Source organism: Sylvia atricapilla, assembly GCF_009819655.1.
Source record: "Sylvia atricapilla isolate bSylAtr1 chromosome W unlocalized genomic scaffold, bSylAtr1.pri scaffold_60_arrow_ctg1, whole genome shotgun sequence".
Taxonomy (NCBI): domain Eukaryota; kingdom Metazoa; phylum Chordata; class Aves; order Passeriformes; family Sylviidae; genus Sylvia; species Sylvia atricapilla.
In genome coordinates, this window is record NW_027077027.1 from 215113 (window position 1) to 236447 (window position 21335).

Below are 21335 nucleotides of genomic sequence, written 5' to 3' on the forward strand. Positions count from 1 at the left end.
GAAACGTGAAGCTTCAGGAAGTTGCTCTGCATGGGCAAAATAGCAAATTTATTACAGGCACAAACTTTTCCTGCTCTGCTTTGTGGCTTGAGTGAAGGGGCAAATCCTGAGGAATACTCATTTCCTGTTCTGTCATCCAAGAAATGCAAGCTGTCAAAATGCGCTGGGGCAAAGGGAGTTTGGGAGAATGACTGCAGTGCCTTTGCTCACCTTTTGAATCCTCAGGACTAGGGCTCAGCACACAAGCAGCTCTATGGCTGGAAATAGGCACCAGAACTCTACCTCAGCAAATAAAAAAGCCTTGTGTGGCTGCTGCAGGGTTTGGGTGGTTCAGGACCTGGATATCACTCCCTCCTAGGCTGCTGTTTAAACGATGAGTGCCTGAAATGTTTTGTCCATACAGTAAAGGATTCTGGTTTCCAGTCACTCTGGTTGCTGCAGGAGCAGGGATCCCAAGGCAGGGCCGTGTGTGGCTCCTCCTGGCAATGTGACATGAAAGGCAAATTTACTCCGGCATCAGCTGGCTTGCCTCCGTCTCTTCATTTCACTGGCGTTGCTCCATTTTGTCAGACCCAATTTGTAATTTGCCTTGAACTGAAGCGATACCCTGGAGTCAGGATGTCCTTTTTGTGTAGCTGGCCACTTAGTGATGTACTATTACATTTTATCTATTGACCCTCTGGCCATGGAGAACATGGAATATTCCTGATTGTAGTTACAAACTGGGTTTCATCCTAGCTGCTTGCCCATTTTAGGCACAGGTGTATGCAGGTGAGAGAAGAGCCTGGCTGTTCCTCCTTGTCTTTATTTTGTGAGCACCTCTAAAATCAGGAAGCAGCCCTCATGGTCAATTTAGAGAACAAACAAATCTAACTGAGCAAAACCCAGCTTGACAGCACTGATCCACTGTAGCTGTATAGAGCTGCCCCCAGGTGCTTGTCATTCTGGAGATGTCACTTGCCTTAAAAGGCACTCAGGGCCACTCCATTCATTTTAAGTACCAAGGGTTATACCTTGAAAAATGCCACCTATAGCTTAAATGTTCATGCTTATATTTAAATTTCTGTTAAGCTGTTGAAGTCTTAAACCAGTTCAAAATAGTTTCAGAGGAGTCTGCCTTTGTCCTGGCTTGTTGTTCATGTGTCCCTTAGCTTTTCACCAGCCACAAAGGGGAAGAGTAGTGTCCAGCCACAGGGTTTTTGCAGGGAGTCCAAACTCCAAATACATATATGAATTATTCCAGGCACCTCATCTGATATTGTGTTCCTATATCTGTAATCTTGTATCTATGTGGACAGAAGTTGTATTGTTTTTTTATACATAAACACATACAACTACATCTCATCCAGTGCAGGAATCTCTCCTGCTGGGTAGGAGGAGGTCCTCTACTTTGCCCTTCTCAGCAGAAAGCCAAAGTTCTTCTTGGATTCCCAAGAATTGCTGTCCAATTTTTGCAAGATAACTGTCTTGGTTTGGGAAGACAGGTATCTGCCAGGGAAAGCTGGAGCTTCCCTTGGAATGGAGAATGTAAACTACCACCACCACTACCTTTTTTCTAATTATAATTTTTTCAGTTAAAAGCTTTTAGGCAAAAGATTTTGGAAATAGAAATAGCAGTTCTTTACTAGTATGTATAACAAAGCAAACAAACAAACAAAACAATTACAGCATTGATAACAAAAACAGTACTAAGAACTTCGAGGGATTTGCTTCACAAAAACCCAGGGCAGTTTGGTCTCAGTGCCTTTGTAGGATCCTCAGAGCACCAAGCTGGAAACAGTGGAAAGTGCCGGGCTGGTAGCTGGAGTGGCAGGATGTGCCAGTAGGCAGGGGCAGGGTGTCCTGGCAGGGCAGGGGGGGATGCAGGGTCACTCTGTAGCAAGATGAGCAGTGCCAATAGAACCACGACGGCAGGGCAGGGCTGGCCCAGCTCTTGCAGGGTGGCAGAGAAGCGCAGAATTCCAGGGCGAGCAGATGATGGCAGATTTCCTAAGACTGGACTCCTCCAGAGACAGTGAACTCCTCCAGCAGGAGTGCCAACCCAGCCATGATTTCTCCCCGAATGCTGAAAACCAGAGTGCCAGGCTGCCTGAAGCTCTGTCCTTTATCTGCCCCAAAACCCCACCCTCCTCCGAGCTTCTACCATCCTTTTGTTTTGTTAGATAGTCGTAAGTACAACATTTAGTCTCCTTGGTAACTTATGGGGAAAAAAATTCTTTAGAGTAAAAAGGAACAAAACCTAACCCCCAATAACTTTTGGCTTACTGGCCTAAGCTTCATGATACTGCCTCGGTGAGTGGCCCTCACATGTGCTGTGTGCAGTGTCTGTGTGACACTTGGCACTATCCTCATGCAAGGCTGTTCCTCCAAAGTGTGGTTTCTACCAGACTTTCTGCTTGGAAACATTTTACACCCATTTGAGTGAACCAGAGCTTTGTGTACCTGGAAATATTTTTGGTGTTTATCATGTCTTACCCTCTTGCTACCTAACTCATCTGCCATTTGTCTGTCTGCTTCTTGTAGTGTACCTCTTCCACTTCAGAATCTTCTGGCTTTTCTCTCTGGGCTCAGTAGTGCAGGGTAATATTGCAGTGTACAGCATTTCTTAGTCAAAAATGTCCATGTAGCTGATAAGAGGAGTCCTGTCCTTAACACAGCTTTTTACAGGCAGCCTGAAACAATAAATATCCAGATGCTGCTGTTTGTGAGTGTGCTGGGGAAGTACAAACAAGAGACAAAGTTCCTATGTGGGGACACAAAGTCTTTCTGCTGAGTTTCCCCATCCCTTTCATCAGAGCCCTCATCATCTGCCTCTCATGATCCCATTCTCTCCAGGAACAGCAGGAAAAATGACCAGGTTTTGGTGTATTGGTTTGGAAGGTGGAAAGTGCTCCTTCCCACTTATGAACCTGTCCTGCCATTCTTACCCTTTGGGACAAGTCCCGGTACAGTCAGAAGGAACAGTGGTTTCCCACAGCCTGAAGGTTTAATTAGTGATCAAGGGGCTTGGTCTTTACCCTGGTGCTGGCTCAAGCACTGGAGTGAGCTCAGGAAGGATCCAGCTCTCTGCCCCAGGGGCCCTGTGCAGCCATGGTGCCTACATCATGTTCTGAGCTCCAAATTTGAGACCTTAAAGACAAAGCCTGGATTTCTGTTTTACTTAAATATTCATGTTCTGTTCTGCAGTATATTTCGTAGGTAATTTGGGCTGATGGATGTTGTTTTTAGCCTCCCAATGTCAGTGATTCAAGGTGACTGGTACTGCCCTCCCTTTCATAACCAGCCCTTCCTTCCCTTTCTCCTCTGCTGGGCTCTGGCCTGCCCTCAGTGGGATAAGCACCCTTTCTCCCCCATTAACCAAAGATTTGGGTTCTTCTGCTGCCTAAAACCCAGGGCTCAGCAATACATTTTTCTCTCTGCAGGTAATAGTAGACACACCGACCAGCCCAGTGACCAGTGGTCTCCCGCTCTTCTTTGTCATCACTGTCACAGCTATCAAACAGGTACAGGTGTCAGTGTGGGGAGGAGAAGATGCTCTTTGAGACAGACAGAGAAACATGTATTTAAATGTACTCAGAAGCCACCAACATGTGCTGGTAGGTTTGGTGCACCCTTCTTAGAGGGTGAGGGAGGCACTGGTGCTTTTAAGGAGGGTGGTGCATTTTGAGTGTGGGTGTTGGTGTCCCCTGTTCTGGCAATGTAAAGCATCCCTGTGCTGTTGAAAGCAGGCCATGAGGGTCAGTAAAGTTTTCTGCTGTAGGTCTGGTGTTACTTGAATGTTTTTCCTCCTAGAAACACTCTCTGAGTCCTTGCAGACGTGCTCCAAATACAGCCCACACTTCTCTCCCATGTTGGTAGGTGGAAAGGACAGATTCTGTTCAGCCACTCAGCTAGTCCTGAAAACATGCAGTCCTCATCTTCTTGAAGTGTTAAAAGACCTTTTGCCTCCCATCACAGGCACACATGCCATTTAAAATTTCCTGATTGAATAATAAAAAAAAGATGTTTCTTCTACAGGGGCTGGAAAGGGAGAGCTAGAATAAAATCTGCTTCAAATCTCAGTTTTATTCTTCCAGTCAAGAATGAAGAGGAAGAGTGTCATCCTGCGTTACCATAGGAAAGAGTTGCAGGCTGCTGAGTGTATTATTCATATTATCAGTCTGTTCATACCAAAGCTGATGTTGTGGTTTGAAAACAAACCGAGTGAGAGGCTCCAAGTCAGAAATACAATTTAATGAGAAGAAAAGGAAAAAATATAAAAAAATAAAATAAATGCAATAAAAAAACACACACAAAAAAAAAAAAAAAAAAAAAAAAAAAAAAAAAAAAAAACAAAACACTGACAGAGACAGAATACAACCTGATCAGGGTGATGGAAGCTGGAAGCAGTCCAGGTGAGGCGGTCTTCCTAAAGCAGTGATGTCATAGAAAGGTCTGGTAGCTCTGGTCCTCTGGAAATCCAGTAGGTAAGGGCTGCCTGTACTGTCCCAAATCTCAGCTTATATCCAGGTGAGAATGCTTAGCTCCTCCCCCTGGGCGGAGCATCTCACAATGGGGTGATGAGTCATATAGGAGGTCCTTGATGGCCCATTAAAGAGAGATAACTCCCAGAGGGAGTTATCTATGAGTCATGCACAAGGCATTGATGGGCCATTAACTGAAGATGGTGATAGAATACATCCTAAACTACAACCAAGGACAGCTGAGCATAATAGAAATGTGTTACAGTAGTTTAGCTGCTTGTTGCATGCCCCACATATAGATTATTTTTGTGTTATTTTGATCTGTTCTGAATCTGTCAAATATGCATATGAAGTTTTTAAAATAAATTGATTCAGTCTGAGTCACTCTGGTTGATGTTTTATCAGGCCTGAAGGAGGTCCGAGGGCGGTTGCCTTATTCATTGTTTTTATGTGTCCCTCTCATCCTCACTCCTCCTTTTTCAGTAGTTTACTCACTTTGTTACAAGTTTGTGTAGCCTTGTGTCTGTGCCTTAGGGGTACGAGGACTGGTTGAGGCACAGAGCTGACAACGAAGTGAACAAAATCAACGTCTTTGTTGTCGAAAATGCAAAGCAAGTGCGGAAAGAGAGTGAAAAAATCAAGGTAACTGTTAACTGAGAACTTGCATGTGGTTCTCCCTGAGGCTGATGGGAACACAAGAGCTGTGTGCTGAGGGGATAAGGGCAGGGGAGGAGGGGTGTACTGGGTTAGAGCTGTCCCAGCGTGCTCACTTTCAGATGAGATGCTCCCAGAGCTGTTCCCAGTTAAGGAGTGAAGCTGCCTTTGATTGCTTTTGAAAAGCTGTTTCACAAAAGCTGTAGCGGGGCTGACAAGTGGCAGATCTGTCAGCATTTTGCACTTCTCCAGGACAGGCAGTCCTCTGATATTTCCAACTCTCCCAAGGACACCAGGAAAGTACACTTAGCTTCGGCGTTAATTTATCGCACTGCACTTCAGGCAAGTACAGTCTCTTGCTCCATCAAGATTTAGCAGAGAAATAAATACTAACATTGCCACGTGAGTGCTCTGAGTCAGTGTGGGGCTGGATCGCCCCATCAGGTGATGGATCAGGTGCCCCATCACTGTTGGAATGATGTTCAGGGATCTGTGCACCTCTTGGACCCCAGTTTACCTTTTAGCCAAGGTGATTTCTTTTAAGCTTTGAGAGAAGCTAAATCATAATCATCTAATAACAACTGAGAGGACTTTTCATGCAGATATTTCCTTTCTCCTAGGTTGGAGACATAGTAGAAGTGAAAGCAGATGAGACCTTCCCCTGTGACTTGATATTTTTGGCCTCCAGCAGCACTGATGGGACCTGTTATGTCACTACAGCGAGCCTTGATGGCGAGTCCAATTTCAAGGTGAGGCGGTTGGGTGGGGCAGTGTGTGGGAGCTGGTGCTTGGGTACTTGGGGGTGGCACTGCTTGCAGGGTGGGGGCTGTGCTCAACTGGAGGGTGCTGCTATGGAGCCCACCCCTGTGGCTGCATGGCTCTTTAACAGCTCCTGCCTCTTGTCTGCTTCCAGTGCATCAACAGTGAAGACCTGGGGGATTGTTTGTACTCTGTTTTGTCTTCAAGGGCCATTTCTGCTGGCTCTGCCCCAAATTGGATTGGCATTTATCAATACAACTGCACTGCCCAGCCCAGGCAGCCTGTTAGTGCTTCCCTGCCCCAGCCACACCGTGAGCTCTGGTGCGTCAGGGGAGCAGTGCCTGCAGCTCTCCAGCTCCTTTCCAGAACTGCCAACACTTACTTAACCAAGCATTTCCAGTGAGATGAGGGACTTCTTTGAGGCAGCACGTCTAGATTGATTTGGGGAATTTTTCACCAGTGTGAGAAAAGCATTGCTTCTGGGATTTTCTCTCCCTTTCCCTGAAGCAAGTAGTGAAACTTAATACTAGTCTTACTCAGGATGAATATCTTCAGTTTATTTTCTTTCTTTCTCTATCTCCCCTTTTCTAACCTAGGGAAAGAAGCAACAACAAAGAACTTATATATATATGTCAGAAGACATGCACATTTGGTTGCACTTGAGTTTGAGAAATATTTATCCAGATACTAGCAGCTGCAGTAGTAGGACTGGAAGATACTTTAAATGACATGATTCATTCATTCCAGCATACTCTGAAGTCAGTGGGAATACCACTGTGGATCTGATATGTTTATCTGGGATTTGTGGCTCTTCTCTATGGGTGGCTGTTAATTGGTGCTGGATAACCTGTGTGGGAGCTGGTGGCACAGTGCTGGTTCCACTAGTGCGGTGGAGTTGGAGCCTTGAAGTGACTTGAGGCTAAAAATAGCTGACCATGTTAAAAGGCTATTGCTTATTTGTGTCAGGTGTATTATATGCATCAGCTCACATTACTTTTGCAGAGTCTTGGCTCTTATTAACTTGTGAGTCTGGAGATGCGATGCTGAGTTTCTATATCAAGCACTGTGGTGTTTTTTTCTTGGTTTGTGGATTCCTGTAGGTGACTGGGAGCTGTCTCCTGTTTCATGACAAGGTGAAGATGAGTTTGAAGGGGAAGAGGGAATAGAAAAGCCAGCTCTGTTTGGGGAAGTAGATCTAACATTAGTAACTAGGGTTTGCTGCAAAAGGGGGATGAGGGAAACATGCTTGGGTAATCACCAGACCTCATCTGCAGGGGTATCTGCTGCCTTCCTGGTGGGGCTTTTTCTGGTAATTGGGGCATGTCAGGTTGAGGTACGGGAGAGGTGCCTGATTAAGTGAAACTGGAATAGAACTGTAAAAGAGATTTTGTCAGGACTGTCTTTGAAGCACAAATCTTTGGCCATACATTAGCTAAAAGAACGTGTTTTCTAAATGCACTGGAGGATGTAAAGATCATGGAATTGATTGGGAGGAGGCTGTAGCGGAGTTTCTAAGAGATGGAGGGCATGATTTGTGTTTGGAATGAGGTGTGAGGAATTCCAGACTGGGCCCTTTGGCCTGTGGGGCCTGTGGGCTCCTTGGGTCTGCGGGACCTGTGGGCCTTTGTGGCGCAGTGGAAATTCAGGTTGTGGCGCAGCAAAAATTCACCTCTCTTTCTTAAGGTATTTCGGGTACTAACGGGTGTTCACATGTCGATGTATGGTGCTAATACAGTAGCCACCTTAAGGTGGCAAATGTGTACATTCTTTGTGTGCCTTGTAATGTCAATAAAGTTGTAAGAGGATAAATATGAATGCACAAACAATAAACGTCGGTACGGCATTCATCACTGCATCAGTGTGGACGTGTCGTAGCTTGGTCCGACCTCTCAAAGAGACCCTAACTTTAAGTGGCGCTTGAACTAGGGACCCTTGCTTTGGTTACCGTGCCCCCCGAATGCGGGTGGGTACGGTCCGCTAGCCGAAAGAAGGGGCTCAGCAGGACTCCCTGCTTTGTTTTGCTGCCTACCCCTAACCGCAGAAGCAGCCCGCCGGGAAGCAGTTTCAGGGAGTCAGCTCAGACGTGGGCCACGTAGAATTGCCAACCCGCGCTGGTCGCGGAGCGTTTCACGGGATTCATCATGGATGAATCACGCTTCGTCCCCAGGAAGTGGACGAATTGCGGTCTCCTGGACACAGGAGAGCTTGCTTCAGAACAGAGTCGGCTCAGTTCGGCCGGGGAAGTAAGCGAAGGCAGAAAGCACGAGAGGTCGAAAGGTGTGTTCGGAGTAGCGACCTATGAGGCTGCCCTGACGCACCCTAGTGGCAGGTAAGCTGCGTATGCTGCGGAACAAAGAGACAGTGGGGAAAAAAAAAAAACCAACCCAAAAAACATGGATCGAGAAATGCCGGCAGCTACACGACTTCTTGTCAATATTATTTCTAAGAGAGGAGAAAAATTAAAAGAAGCGGACTTAGAACAGTTGGCCCTATGGGCCAGGAAGCGAGGAAAGCTGAACAAGCCGTCGCTTGTTTTTAGTGAGACGGCGTGGCGAGAGATAGGAGAAATGTTATGGGACTGTTCGATCGGTGGCGGAAAAGAAGGAAAGGTCACTCAGGAATTAGGAATAGTGTGGAAAAAGACTTTGGTTACCTTACAAATGCTTGCGGCTGAAAGAAAAGCTGCAGAAGCCGCAATTCAGGCTCTGGAGGATGAGAGGACTGAAAACGCAGAGGATCAGAAGCCCTCCAAGATCGGTACGGGGATCGAAAATAATGAAACGCGAAAACCCTCTAGGCTGGCGAGATAATTTGGTATTTATAACACCTGCCCCATGAAAGGAGCATGGGCTGCCGTGAGCCCCACGTTGCAAGACGTGATCCAACATGTCCAGGGACTGGATCTTCCTCCATCCGCTCCGGCGCAATCCAACCCTGGTCAGGAAGGAGCACGCCCGCCAGATTCTGAGGGCGTGGTGAAAGATGAGACGGCAGGCAGAGTCGGTGACGAGAGGGAGCTGGCCACAGGCATGATGCAAGGGGGCAGAGCGCAAGGCGGAGACAGCAGCGCAGCATCACAGCCCCTTCCCTCCCCCGGAACTCGGGAAGCGGCGGGGCTTGTGGAAGGTGGGGTGGCTCCGTCTCCCCTGACAACAGCGGCCAGAGTCACAACAACTCAGACACAAACCTCCGCAGCTGCCGCAGATTGCCCTCTTCCCCATGACCCAGAGTTTGATTCTGACAGTGACGGACTTAATAACAATTTGCGTGGCAAGCAGCGATCTCAGGTAACTTCGCAGCGTGCAAAGGACTTGCAACAAATAATAGCTAAGCTTACTGAACTGTCCACTCGACAAGACTTGTTGGAAAAACGAACACAGTCACAGTCACAGAAGGAAGACAATCCTCCTTCAGTCATGCCAACAGCACCTCCTGCACCGGCAGTTCTCCCGTTGACCCAGCAGGTATCACTGCCAGCCATGTCAAGCAATCCCATTGAGAGACGTTGGGCTGCAGTTCGGAAGAATGCTATGTCGGATGGGGACTGGGAAACTGCAAGTGCCTTGTCTTGTCCATTTATCATCAATAATGGAAGCGCTACCTGGGAGCCTCATGAGTGGAAGGTTCTGCAGTCAGCGAAACAAACAGTTACAAACTATGGTATCAGATCAGAAGCAACCAGAAACATCATTCAATACATCTTTACAGCAGATGTGCTTTGTCCTGCAGATTCTACCAGCATTGCCTCACTGTTGTTAACTCCATCACAATTTCTTATTTTTGAACGAGAATGGAGACGGTTAGCGATTGAAGAAGCTAACCGACACCAAACTGAGGGAGATCCTTTATATGGTATCCAGCCTGACATGTTAACAGGTAACGGACCCTATGCAACAACTAATGTTCAGCTCACCTTTCCGCTGGAGGTTCATCAACTGTCTCAATCGCTAGCCCACAAGGCATTGCTTTTAGTTCCAGATAAGAAAAAACCAGCACCCTATTCTACAATAAAGCAGGGTGCCGCAGAGCCATATGGACAATTCGTTGATAGATTGTCGGCTGCTCTGAAGGATGCACCAGATATGACACCAGAGGTACAAGAACATTTGCTTCGCTCTCTAGCCTTTGAGAATGCCAATGCACATACGAGGACCATTTTAGCCACTCTTCCACAAGGCAATCCAGTGGATGAAATGTTAGTGGTTGCAACACGAGCAGAGCAAAATAGTCAGATTGCAGCACTTGCAACAGCTGTCCACGATGCTGTGGAAAGGCAAGGTCACATCATTGCAGCTGCCTTGTCAGGTGGATCCGGGGGGGAGAGCGAGTGTTCTGACCACGATGATGAATTGCCGCATCCAAGCAACATCACTTGTTACAAATGTGGTGAATCTGGTCAAAAGGCTGTGTGGTGCCAAAAATATAATATGGACAATCATATGACAGAACTTTGTCGCAATTTGTGAGGCTTTATGTCGAATTTCAGAGAAATTACAGCATGGCTGGAGTGCTCGTCGTTTGGAACAATTACCTTTGTCACTTTTCCTGTCTAATACCTTTAACTGCCCGTTTGCCATTGTTTTTCAATGGCAAAAAGAAAAGGGGGAGACGCCAATCATCCTTGAGTGCTTGTTTTTGCCTGTCCAGCCAAAAAGTCGGGTCATGAACAGATCAGAGGCTTTCGCTGAGTTGATCAGGAAAGGATCTGGATCTGTTTGGGTACCGAGTCGATTCACCCGTGCATGTCCCCAGCCAGAAATACCACGAAATAGTGTCAACAACGTTGACGACCACCATTTGCCCGACGTGCTCTGTGACACCTCCGGTGCTGATAAGAGTTAATTTTATAATGTGTAACAGTTACAAAGTAGTTATATAAATACAGTTATAGAATCAAGTTACATAGAGTTAAGTTAAATAGTCATAAGTATATAGTATAAATTATAACTTGGCCAAGTTATACCAGTTAAGTAAGTTAAATAAGTTATACCAATTACATAAGTTAAGTTACATTAAGATAAGTTACGTTAAGATAAGCTAAGTTAAGTTATAGATAATATTTAAGTTACCATTCACAGTCCATCTATAAACAACTCACGCAACTGAGGAACAATCTAAAGAAGTTTATGGTTGTCAACACCCCTTTTGACCAATGGTTCAATTCATGGAGTTTGACTGGTTGGGTCAAAGACTTGGTTCATTTTAGTATTATGTGTGGTATTGCAATTGTAGTTGTTTTAGTGTGTGTGCCTTGCCTGCTATGCTGTATGCAAAAATTGCTGAGTCGTGCCTCTGATTCAGTCTGGATTGCTCAAAAAGAAAAAAGGGGGAATTGTAGCGGAGTTTCTAAGAGATGGAGGGCATGATTTGTATTTGGAATGAGGTGTGAGGAATTCCAGACTGGGCCCTTTGGCCTGTGGGGCCTGTGGGCTCCTTGGGTCTGCGGGACCTGTGGGCCTTTGTGGCGCAGTGGAAATTCAGGTTGTGGCGCAGCAAAAATTCACCTCTCTTTCTTAAAGTATTTCGGGTACTAACGGGTGTTGACATGTAGATGTATAGTGCTAATACAGTAGCCACCTTAAGGTGGCAAATGTGTACATTCTTTGTGTGCCTTGTAATGTCAATAAAGTTGTAAGAGGATAAATATGAATGCACAAACAATAAACGTCGGTACGGCATTCATCACTGCATCAGTGTGGACGTGTCGTAGCTGGGTCCGACCTCTCAAAGGGGCCCTAACTTTAGGCAGCTTTGAAGTATCACTCAGTAATTGCACAGTGTCTCTGCTGATGAGAGCATTGCAAAACCCCACACAAGGGCTGGGTTTGGTACCGGGCGCTGCAGGAACAATTTTGACTTGTGCTTTACAAAAGCTATGATCTAGACCGGAGATCCACATGTGCTCGAGCATTTTCAGTTGGAAAAGCCAGGCAGGTTAGCAAAGCAGCAGGAAGGTGGGGATTTCTAATGCCATGATGATGGTGTGTGTAACGTGGCGATGCCTCCTGGGATGTGCAGGGAAGGGGACGCACTTGTCAGGAGCAGAGGAAGCGTTTTAATGAATTTGTTTATGAAGATGGATTGAGGCAGCCTGCCCTGCAGCCCGCCGTGACTTGGAGCTCTGAGTAGCTCCTATAAATAGAGCCTGAAAGGCAGCGAGCAGATCCTTTGTGGGCTTTTCAGTTAATTATGAGAGATGAACCTTTTTGCAGCAGTGCTAAAAATAGCTTGGAGTCTGCCAGTGCTCTGCCTGATCCCTGGTGCTGGAGCTGGTGTCTAGTTACCCTCAGGATCCAGGGCAGGTGATCCCCAAGAGCCTCTTCTTCACAGGGCCACCTGCAGCCTCCCCTCCACCCCAACTAGGGCAAGTCCCCAGGGAAAAACCAAGAATGCTCTGCTTTTGGTGCATGTGTTACTGAGAGACACCCAGCAGCTGCTTGCTACTGTGGTTTCTCTTAAGCGTTAGTGACTTCATTCTTTCACTGAGAGATGCTTCAGCTGCTTTGTGGGAGTGTGGCAAGGGCTTGGGAGAGCTGCTGGTGCTGACAGGCTTGTGCACAGTGGCATTTTAAGTGATGGGGTATAAAACTTGGGGGTGGGATTGTTGCTGGGGCTTGCGGTGACACTGCCTGTGCTCCTGTGCCCAGACTCACTACGCGGTGCGGGACACCACTGTGCTCTGCACTGATGAAGCCATTGATGCCCTCACAGCCACAATTGAGTGTGAACAGCCGCAGCCTGACCTCTACAAGTGAGTGTCCCTCCTGCATCCTCCCCTGCCTGTCCTGCCCTGCAGCTGCCTGCTGTCATTCCCCTGCAGACACCTCAGCACCATCACTTGGGGTATCTGTAGTTCAGCAAAGCAAAGGCCATCTTTCCAAAAGGCCATCAGAAACCAAAAGGTATCTCAAAGCAGTGATAAGCTACTGGACCTCCTCTGTATGAGGATGGCAAAGTCTTCAAAGCTCAGTGTCTGCAGAAGAGCTTTCCTTGTGCAACACTTTTTGTGGTATAATGAGCTGGGTTTTGTCAGCTCAGAAGCAGTAATGGTCCTATTTTTAGGACCAATGTACCTATTTTTAGGCCACTCTACCTTCCCATTAAAATGCATTGGGCTGAATGACTTCCAGGAGTAAGTGGTCTATGTGGTTAAATCCTTTGAGGGAGGTTTTCTGGGGTATGTTGCAGTCTGTAATGGGGATGTCCTGGGGTGTGTAAGCACACAGGCACCCCTGAGCATGGGGAGTGTGTGGCTTCTCCCTGTCCTGAGCACAGCCACCCCTCTGAAACATTAAACTCTCCAATTCACTTGTTTCTGTATTTGCTTCTATTTCCTTTCAATGACTTTTCTTTGATATGTTTGTGGTATCTATAATGTGTTTGTAATACAAGTTTCTAATATTTTTATCACAGATTTGTTGGACGAGTTATCATCTACAGGAGTAACCAAGAGCCCGTAGCCAGGTTGGTCTTGCAGCTGTCTGTTGGCCCTCCTCAGAGGGGTTGGGCATCTACAGAGAATTTCAAGGATCTGAGCTTGTCCTGCCATCATTTGGGAATATTATTTTTTTCTTTAACCATTCCAAAGATTTCATTCTAAAAGGAGGCCTCCTTTCTGCCATCCTGTGATTTATTTGAGCCCCTTTTGGGGAAGCAGTGCAGGACCACCTGGTAATGTCCTGCCCTGCTGATGAGGCACAAATTTACCAGGCAATGACAAAATATTGTAATTCAAAGGTAAGCAAAAACTCAAACATCAACCAGAGTGTTTCATGGGAAAAATGAGCAAATAATGTTCATAAGCCATCCAAAAGAGTTGGCTTTCACCAGAGCATGTTGGATGGATTTTGTTCTCTGGTGGGTCTATTCATACCCTGGAAGCAACAGAGGGTCACTGGGGGTTTCAAAGAGAAATAAAAACACAAATGGGGCTGTCAGCTTTGATGGTGCCATTGATTGACTGGACTGGAATGGACAGGCTTCTGATGATTTTAACACTGTTTTTTTTGTGGGTTTGTTTTTTTTTTTTTGTTTTGTTTTGTTTTGGTTTTTTGTTGTTGTTTTTTTTTTTTTTTTTAAGTACTGGAACATACTGGATCTGAACATTTTGCAGTTATTCCTCAAAAGCCTTACTGAAAATTCCCCAATAAGAGTGGAACTTTGTGCATTGGGGATAGTATTTGTAAGATGAAATGGAAATGTAATTATATAAAGAGAAAAACAAATTCAAACAAGGCCCCAATTTAACATACAAATCATGTAATCAGACATAAGGAACCTTTGTTTATCTTTATATCCTATTTCTTATTCTAATTTATAAAGTAGTTTGAATGTTCTTTGAGTGATGTAATGTTATCATTTCATTTATGTTTAGGTCTTTGGGTCCTGAAAACCTGTTGTTGAAAGGTGCTACCCTCAAGAATACCAAGAAGATTTATGGTGAAGTTATTTTTATTTGTTTATTTAAATAGTTCTGATAAGTAATGACAAATGTAGATGTTCACTGCTAATTCTGGAGAGGGAACATACTTCTCTACAGCCTGTCTACCTGGGCTGTACAGCTGCAGTTTTCGTGCAAAGCTGGTTGCAAAGTGGCCAGGGTGAAATTAGGAGACACTGATTCTATCTGCAGGGCTGCCCAGTTGTGTTAATACACCAGAGCAAGCTTTTCTTTTTGCCTGAGACACGATGAGCAAGGAGTTGTCCCCAGAGCCTTTGCTGGGAGCACAGTCTCAGACCCTGGTGATGGAGGGTGACGGCTGTGATGGGAGACTGATGCTTTTCCTGACTGTATGTGATCCATGGGCTTCTGTTCATGTTTTGGGATACAGCAGTGACATTACTTAACAGCCTCAGAGGTTTCTGTAGGTGAACAGTCCTTGGGTAATGCCTCTTCCTTCAGCTGGGATTGGAGTTTGATGTAAACACCGATGTCCCTGATGGCCAAATACCAGCCGGGTCCCTCTGGGGTTGCCAGTCCCTTATGAGCCCTGCTTTAATACCCTGCAGGAGTTGCAGTCTATACTGGAATGGAAACAAAAATGGCTCTGAACTACCAAGGGAAATCTCAGAAACGGTCTGCAGTAGAAAAGTGAGTATTTATGTTCAGAAAAAAAATCGGTAAACCCTCTTGGGTTTGGGTTTGTTTTTAATGGATGACTTGTACAGAAATAATCCCCTAATCCTCTGCCTTTTGTTTCAGATGCTCTCTGATCGCATAGAAAAATCTGGGTATTTGATAAAGCATATCTTGCAATAAGCAGCAACATTTAGTAGCTTTTTTAATTTAAAAACAAAATTAAGAAATATTAAAATATATGAACCTGACCCTGAATATCAGCAGTGTCAAAAGCACTTGTTCTGTAATTCCCTTCTTAAAAGTAAGGAAATCTTGTTCCTGCCTATTTACATGTTTTTCTCTATAAAAATAACTGCAAGAATTTAGAAGAGAAACCTGTTTTTCAGATCTATCAACGCTTTCTTGATAGTGTATTTGTGCATCTTATTGGGCAAGGCCACTGTATGCACAACTCTGAAATATGTCTGGCAGAGTAATCCATTTAATGATGAGCCTTGGTACAATGAAAAGACTAAAAAAGAGAGAGAGACGTTCAAGGTAAGTGGATTTGTATTTCAGCACCTCCTCCAGCTTTACTTTTTCTGGCTGTTTAGTTTAATCTGATAGTGCCTGCTGCCAGCCCTGGGAGTCATGTTTGCTCACAGAATGTGCTGTTGTTTCCTTTGGTCTCTCCTGCTCTTTGTGTTTCTTTTGTGCTCTCATGCTTGTCCACAGTGATATTTGTGTGGAGCAGGGAAAACCATAAGTAAATACTATATAATGTAGAAATGCAGCTGATTTAACTTGGATCCTTATCTGAACTCGAACTATCTTTCAGCTTTGAAAAGGTAAACTTAAATTGAAGCCATGTCAACCAGTTTGTTAAACTTGCCAAGACATAGGCAGTCAAGCCTGAGAGAGTTGAGTCTGTGTAGAGATCTTCATTTGATGGGTTATTGAGGAAGACATACAGGGATGTCACTGCACCACTTGTACCCTTGCCACAGCTTGACTGGTCTAAAGCCACCTGCTCCTTTTTTCTGGTTTCTTGGGGTCAGGATGAGCCTATAGCAGTATATTCTTAAGAGGAATATGCTTATGAAACATTATTTTGGTCACTATGAAGCAGTGAGATGTACTCGTGTACCTGGTAGAGTTGCAGAAGACAGTGGGATTTTCTGTGCCAAAGGAAAATGCGATTTATCCCTGTATCTCAGCTGTATTCATTATCATGTTGTTTTTTCCTATTTAACCTTTTCTGAGAAGCTGTCTGGAATCCCTGAGGTGTTGCTGTAAACTGCCCCTGTGTCCTGACAGCCACAGGCTGCATCTTCTCCTCTTTCCTTTGCAGGTCTTGCGGATGTTCACAGACTTCCTGTCATTTATGGTCCTCTTCAATTTTATTATCCCTGTCTCCATGTACGTTACAGTAGAGATGCAGAAGTTCTTGGGCTCCTTCTTCATCTCCTGGGACAAGGAGATGTATGACGAAGAAATACAAGAGGGGGCATTGGTGAACACCTCGGACCTGAATGAAGAGCTCGGGCAGGTCAGAATGTGCTGTGTTTGCATGTCTGGATGAAAATGTGGATGAAAGTGCCCTCCCTGCAAGGAGCCCTTGTTGTGGCAATCCCTCGCAGTCCCCTCAGGCCAAGCTTCACCTTCTTTGGTAGCACTTTCCATTGAAAGTGATTCCACTCACTCTGCAAAGCAGATAAGGTTATAAATAGTGCGTGAAAGAGCAGGAATTGGGTCACACCAGTTCTTTCCATATTGGGGAATATCAGGCACAGTGCTCTGCGTATCAGGGTGCTTTGCTTTCACTGCTTCAATTAAAAATTAAAAATCCTCTGTCTCTTTGAGGATTAATGAAAATATCTGCCCAGTCATCTCCCTGGGTGTGCAGAGCACGTGCAGCTGTGCTGCTGCCGCCTTGCTGGGGTACCTATACAGCTCAGGCTTCTCTTTCTGATCTGCACCTTGAGAGACGAGTGCAGGGCATGTGTAGTGCCACCTGCTTTTGATTTTACTTTAAAAACAATAATAAAAATATAGTAATTAGCTAATTGAAATATAGCTCCAAGATGAAAATCCCCCAAAGGAGGCAGGAGACCTGCAGCAGCAGTTCTATAAGCACTAGGGGTGTAGCAAAGGACCCAAGAAAGTGAAATAGGGGAAAGTAAAGAGCCTGGAGACAAATTTTAAGTCTTCAGAAGCTGCCTCTTGCCACCTTTGTAACAGGCTGAAAAACAAAGGAGCAAAGTAGCAGAACTACACAGTGATGTGGTGGGGCACCTGCGTCTGTTTTGCAGAGTCAGGTTAGGATAGCCAAGTACTCTCTAGCACTGCCACAGATACACTAAAATGCCCCAGTCTCTGTTTCTGGAGGCTCCTTCCCCAGCCCTTGTGGCAGCTGCCTGGTGCTTGCAGGTGGAGTACGTGTTCACAGACAAAACTGGGACACTGACGGAGAACAGCATGGAGTTCATCGAGTGCTGCATAGACGGGCACAAGTACAAGGACTGCATTTCAGAGGTGGATGGCTTCTCCCAGACTGATGGACCCCTCAAGTACTATGGCAAAGCTGAAAAGGTAAGAAATGTGCATGCTGATGGCTATAAGGGTTTTGTGGCCAGCTCCTGGCCAGGTGTGGCATTCAGCTAGTAACGCCCTCCCTCCCTCCTGCCCAGAGCCGCGAGGAACTGTTCCTGAGAGCCCTCTGCCTGTGTCACACGGTTCAGATCAAGGAAGCAGAACAAGTGGATGGGCTGATGGCACACACACAACGCAAATACACCTATATCTCCTCTTCCCCAGATGAAATTGCTTTGGTGAAAGGCGCAGAAAAGTAAGAATGTGAAGATGTTGACTTTTTAATTCCCTCTCTCTGGTGGGAAGGAGGGAGGTGAGGGTGATCTGAAGATGATGGATCCCTTTCCACAGTCTCTCTGGGAAGCATGTTGTAATACCATTGCTGAACCTGACCTGCAGTCCTGTGAGCCTATGGGTTTAAATGAGCTCTCTGTTAAAGGGATGATCTGTAACGGATCTTCCCTGAGCAGCTCCCTGGGAGGCTATGGTTTGCATTTGCTATGAGCAGCCCCAAGGTGCTGCCGTGCCCAGATGTGGCAGAGGCTGCTTTGATGGAGGCCACATGGCCTTGTGCTTTAATCCCCTCGAAACAGAAACCAGTTACCATGTGCATATTGCAGTGAAATTCTTTCCTTGTCATGCAGTGGCAAAATAATAGGATGGTTACTTTTGTCAGCCCCACATTTGAATCTTGCCAGAGATGCTCAAGGGCAGGCTGGGTGGGGCCTTGACCAGCCTGGTCTAGTGAAAGGTGTCCCTGCCCATGGCAGGGGTTTGGGACCAGGTATCTTTCCAGCCCAAACCATTCAGTGATTCTATGCTCTTGCCAGCCCCTAGGTTTTAGATGGAGGCTGCTGCAGCTGTGTATACTTGCTCATGGCTTGTAAAGCTGCCAGAGACCCAGTGGACCATGTCCAGAGGCTCTCTGTGTCTATGTGCTCCAGTGCCCAGGCTCTCCAGGGAATGGGACCAGTGCCAGGACATCATAGCAGGCTCTGCATGGAGCAAACAAACATCCAGCCATGCTCTTTAGCTCAGGCTCACTGAGCTCTGTTCTGCAGTGCAGAAGGTGAAACGAGAACATTGTTATGTATAATATGTGCCAATGGGTGTTTTCAATGTTGTTTTGTCCTTTTGTTTATTGACAGGTATGGTTTCACTTTTCTAGGACTTGAAAATGATTTCATGAAAATTCGAAACCAAAAGAATGAAACTGAGATGTAAGTGCTGCTGGGGCTGCTGAGGAACAGGGCTGCTCTTCTGCACCACTTCCACCCAGCTTAATTGAGTTTGGTCAACCTGGCAAGGTCAAAGCTGTTCCTTGAGGGCTGTCAGACCATGCTGACCTGCCCCAAAACTGTCCCGTTTACAAAGCACAGCACATCAAGGTGTAGGTGAAAAACTCACTTGCAAAAATCCACGGGTGGTTTACTGATGTCTAAATTCAGGTCCCTCAAGAGCCTGCAGTCCTTTGTGTGTATCCTTCATCTGTACAGGGTTGTGCAGGTGGCTCCTGGGATTCACAAGGTGGCTGCTGACCTTATGGGCCATGGCTGGGGCTCACAGCAGGACACTGTGAGCCTAAACTCATGATACAGCTCCATTCCCTGTAACCTTTATTCCCCCCCCAAGCTGAAAATAGTTAGATTTTACCCTGTGCTCACAGCTTGGTGGACATCTGTGAGTCACTGACCTAATCCCAGCACTTCCCCAACACTTGCCTTCACAAGCAAGTTTCACTTCTTACTTCCCTCATGAAGAAACTCCTTATTTAAATGGGAGACTCAGTGTTACTGCTTTTGGCATGTGGTGCCTCATTCCCTGCTGAGCCCCTGCCCAGCCTGGGGGCTTGGTGCACTGCTGGGTACGCACCCCCTTAGTCCCATTCTCAGAGCACCACAGAACTACTGGAATTTGGGGTTTTTCCTCCATTTTCTTATGCAGTAGCTGTAAAATTCATTCCCAGGTGGCTGATGCCACTTGTAGGGTGCATTGATTTCTGCAGTTCATTGTTAGTGATTTTCTGTCTCAAATAGTTATTTTTCTATTTTTTCTTTACTGAGTCAAAGCTAATTTCTCTTTTTCTAAAGGTACCAACTTCTCCATGTGTTGAACTTTGATCCTGTCCGGCGCCGTATGAGTGTCATTGTGAGAACCACCACAGGTACAGGCAAAGTGCTTTTGTGGCCTCTCATACCTGTGTGCAGAGCTATAAAACACATCCTCCTTATTTCTGTCACCCAGAGAAGCTGAGCTGTTAGGTTTTCTAGGCTGTTCTAACTAAATTCTGTACCGAGTCTGGTTGCCATAGAGTTAATTTTCCTTCATAGCAGCTATTTGGGAGCAACAGCAAATCAGGGGAGGCCATGGAGAGCTCCCTGCCTGCCTTGTTCCAGGCCGGAACAAGTACAGGGAAGACATGTGAGAATGTCCCCTGGGTGGGATGGAGTTTCATGGGAATAACAGTCAAAAATCCAGAGGTCATCATCCTTCTCAAGTGTCAGTCTTGTAAGGTTTGAGATGCTGGTTTTGCCCTCCCTGGAAAGGTTGCCAAAGCTTACAGATAATGTCCAGCCTGTTGCAGAAAACTTGCTCAGAGGCAGGTAGGGACACCCAAAGTCTCAGCCAGGTCAGCCAAAGGTTTTTCACAGGCTGGTCAAAGGCCATTTTTTGTAGGCAGTCTGGTTTCTAGCAGTTCCCTCTTCAGTCCTCCTAGATTTCTTCCCTCTGCATCACTTAGTTGCTACTGATGTTGTTAAGTCTTTCTGCAGCTTGTGAGTGCTATAAACTATTTATAATTTGCTTTTAGGAAACTTGCTTCTCTTCTGTAAAGGAGCAGACTCCTCTATTTTCCCAAGGGTGCAGCAAGAAGAAATCCAACAAACAAAAGTCCATGTGGACCGCAATGCTATGGTGAGCACATAGATGAAATTTGGCTGGCTCCTGGGGCCAGGAAAGCCTTATTCCAAAAATAGGGATGTGACCTTGCTTTGGAGGGAAGTATTGAAAATGTGAGTGTCACTTCACATTGTTTTGATGTCAGGCTTCTTTCCTTCTCTGATTGGCTTCCACCTTTATTTGATATACTTATATTGTCTCCATCACAGTTGTGTCCAGGCATCTTCCAGGCAAGTTAAAAATAGAAGTAATAACAGCAGCCTGGTCCCAGTTGTGGTGGCACCTAGTCCCTGCTCTCCCTGCTGGCTGCATGCTCTCAGCCCTGGTCCTTCTCTTAGTTTCTTTCTGCACATAATAAGCAGAACCATAATTACTCTGGTGGGAAGAAGTTACTGTATAAACACAGAAAATTGCTGTTTTGTCACAAGCCAACAAATTATTCTTGCCCTCAGGGTCAGTACTACCAGAAGCACTGATGGTAGACAAAAGCACCAACCCTAAAGTGAGGAGTTGTAAAAAACCTGGATTTAGGGCGTTTGTCCACTTTATTTTTTTTCCCTCACACTGCCAGGATGGCTACCGAACGCTGTGTGTGGCCTTCAAAGAACTAACTGAAATGGAGTATGACAAAATTGACAGACAGCTCAATGAAGCCAAGATGGCTCTGCAGGACAGAGAGGAGAAGATGGCCAAGGTTTTTGATGACACAGAAGCAAACATGCACCTGATTGGGGCTACTGCTGTAGAAGACAGGTAAAGAGGTGACTCCACCACCAGCCCTGTTGTGCCTATGGTTTCTCTGATGTGGCCTTGTGGCCTGGACTTGCTGTGGTGGAACTGAACAGCCAGGCAGATGCTGGCAGTGTCCAGGGCAATTAATTACGCCATGGCACAACCCATTTCACACTGCT

General features: G+C 45.9%; 1 protein-coding gene across 1 annotated transcript in view; it reads left to right on the top strand.

Moving 5' to 3' along the window:
• Positions 1-21335, top strand: part of LOC136374683 (phospholipid-transporting ATPase IG-like) — a 76763-nt gene that overhangs the window by 36538 nt on the left and 18890 nt on the right. Inside the window, exons 4-18 of the mRNA XM_066340084.1 lie at positions 3423-3503; positions 4998-5105; positions 5738-5866; positions 12524-12627; positions 13290-13340; positions 14251-14315; positions 14886-14967; positions 15342-15492; positions 16286-16483; positions 17365-17526; positions 17625-17782; positions 18675-18746; positions 19617-19690; positions 20336-20439; positions 20996-21177. Of these exons, the coding sequence (XP_066196181.1) occupies positions 3423-3503; positions 4998-5105; positions 5738-5866; positions 12524-12627; positions 13290-13340; positions 14251-14315; positions 14886-14967; positions 15342-15492; positions 16286-16483; positions 17365-17526; positions 17625-17782; positions 18675-18746; positions 19617-19690; positions 20336-20439; positions 20996-21177 (1721 nt within the window). The remainder of the gene's footprint in view (positions 1-3422; positions 3504-4997; positions 5106-5737; positions 5867-12523; positions 12628-13289; positions 13341-14250; positions 14316-14885; positions 14968-15341; positions 15493-16285; positions 16484-17364; positions 17527-17624; positions 17783-18674; positions 18747-19616; positions 19691-20335; positions 20440-20995; positions 21178-21335) is intronic.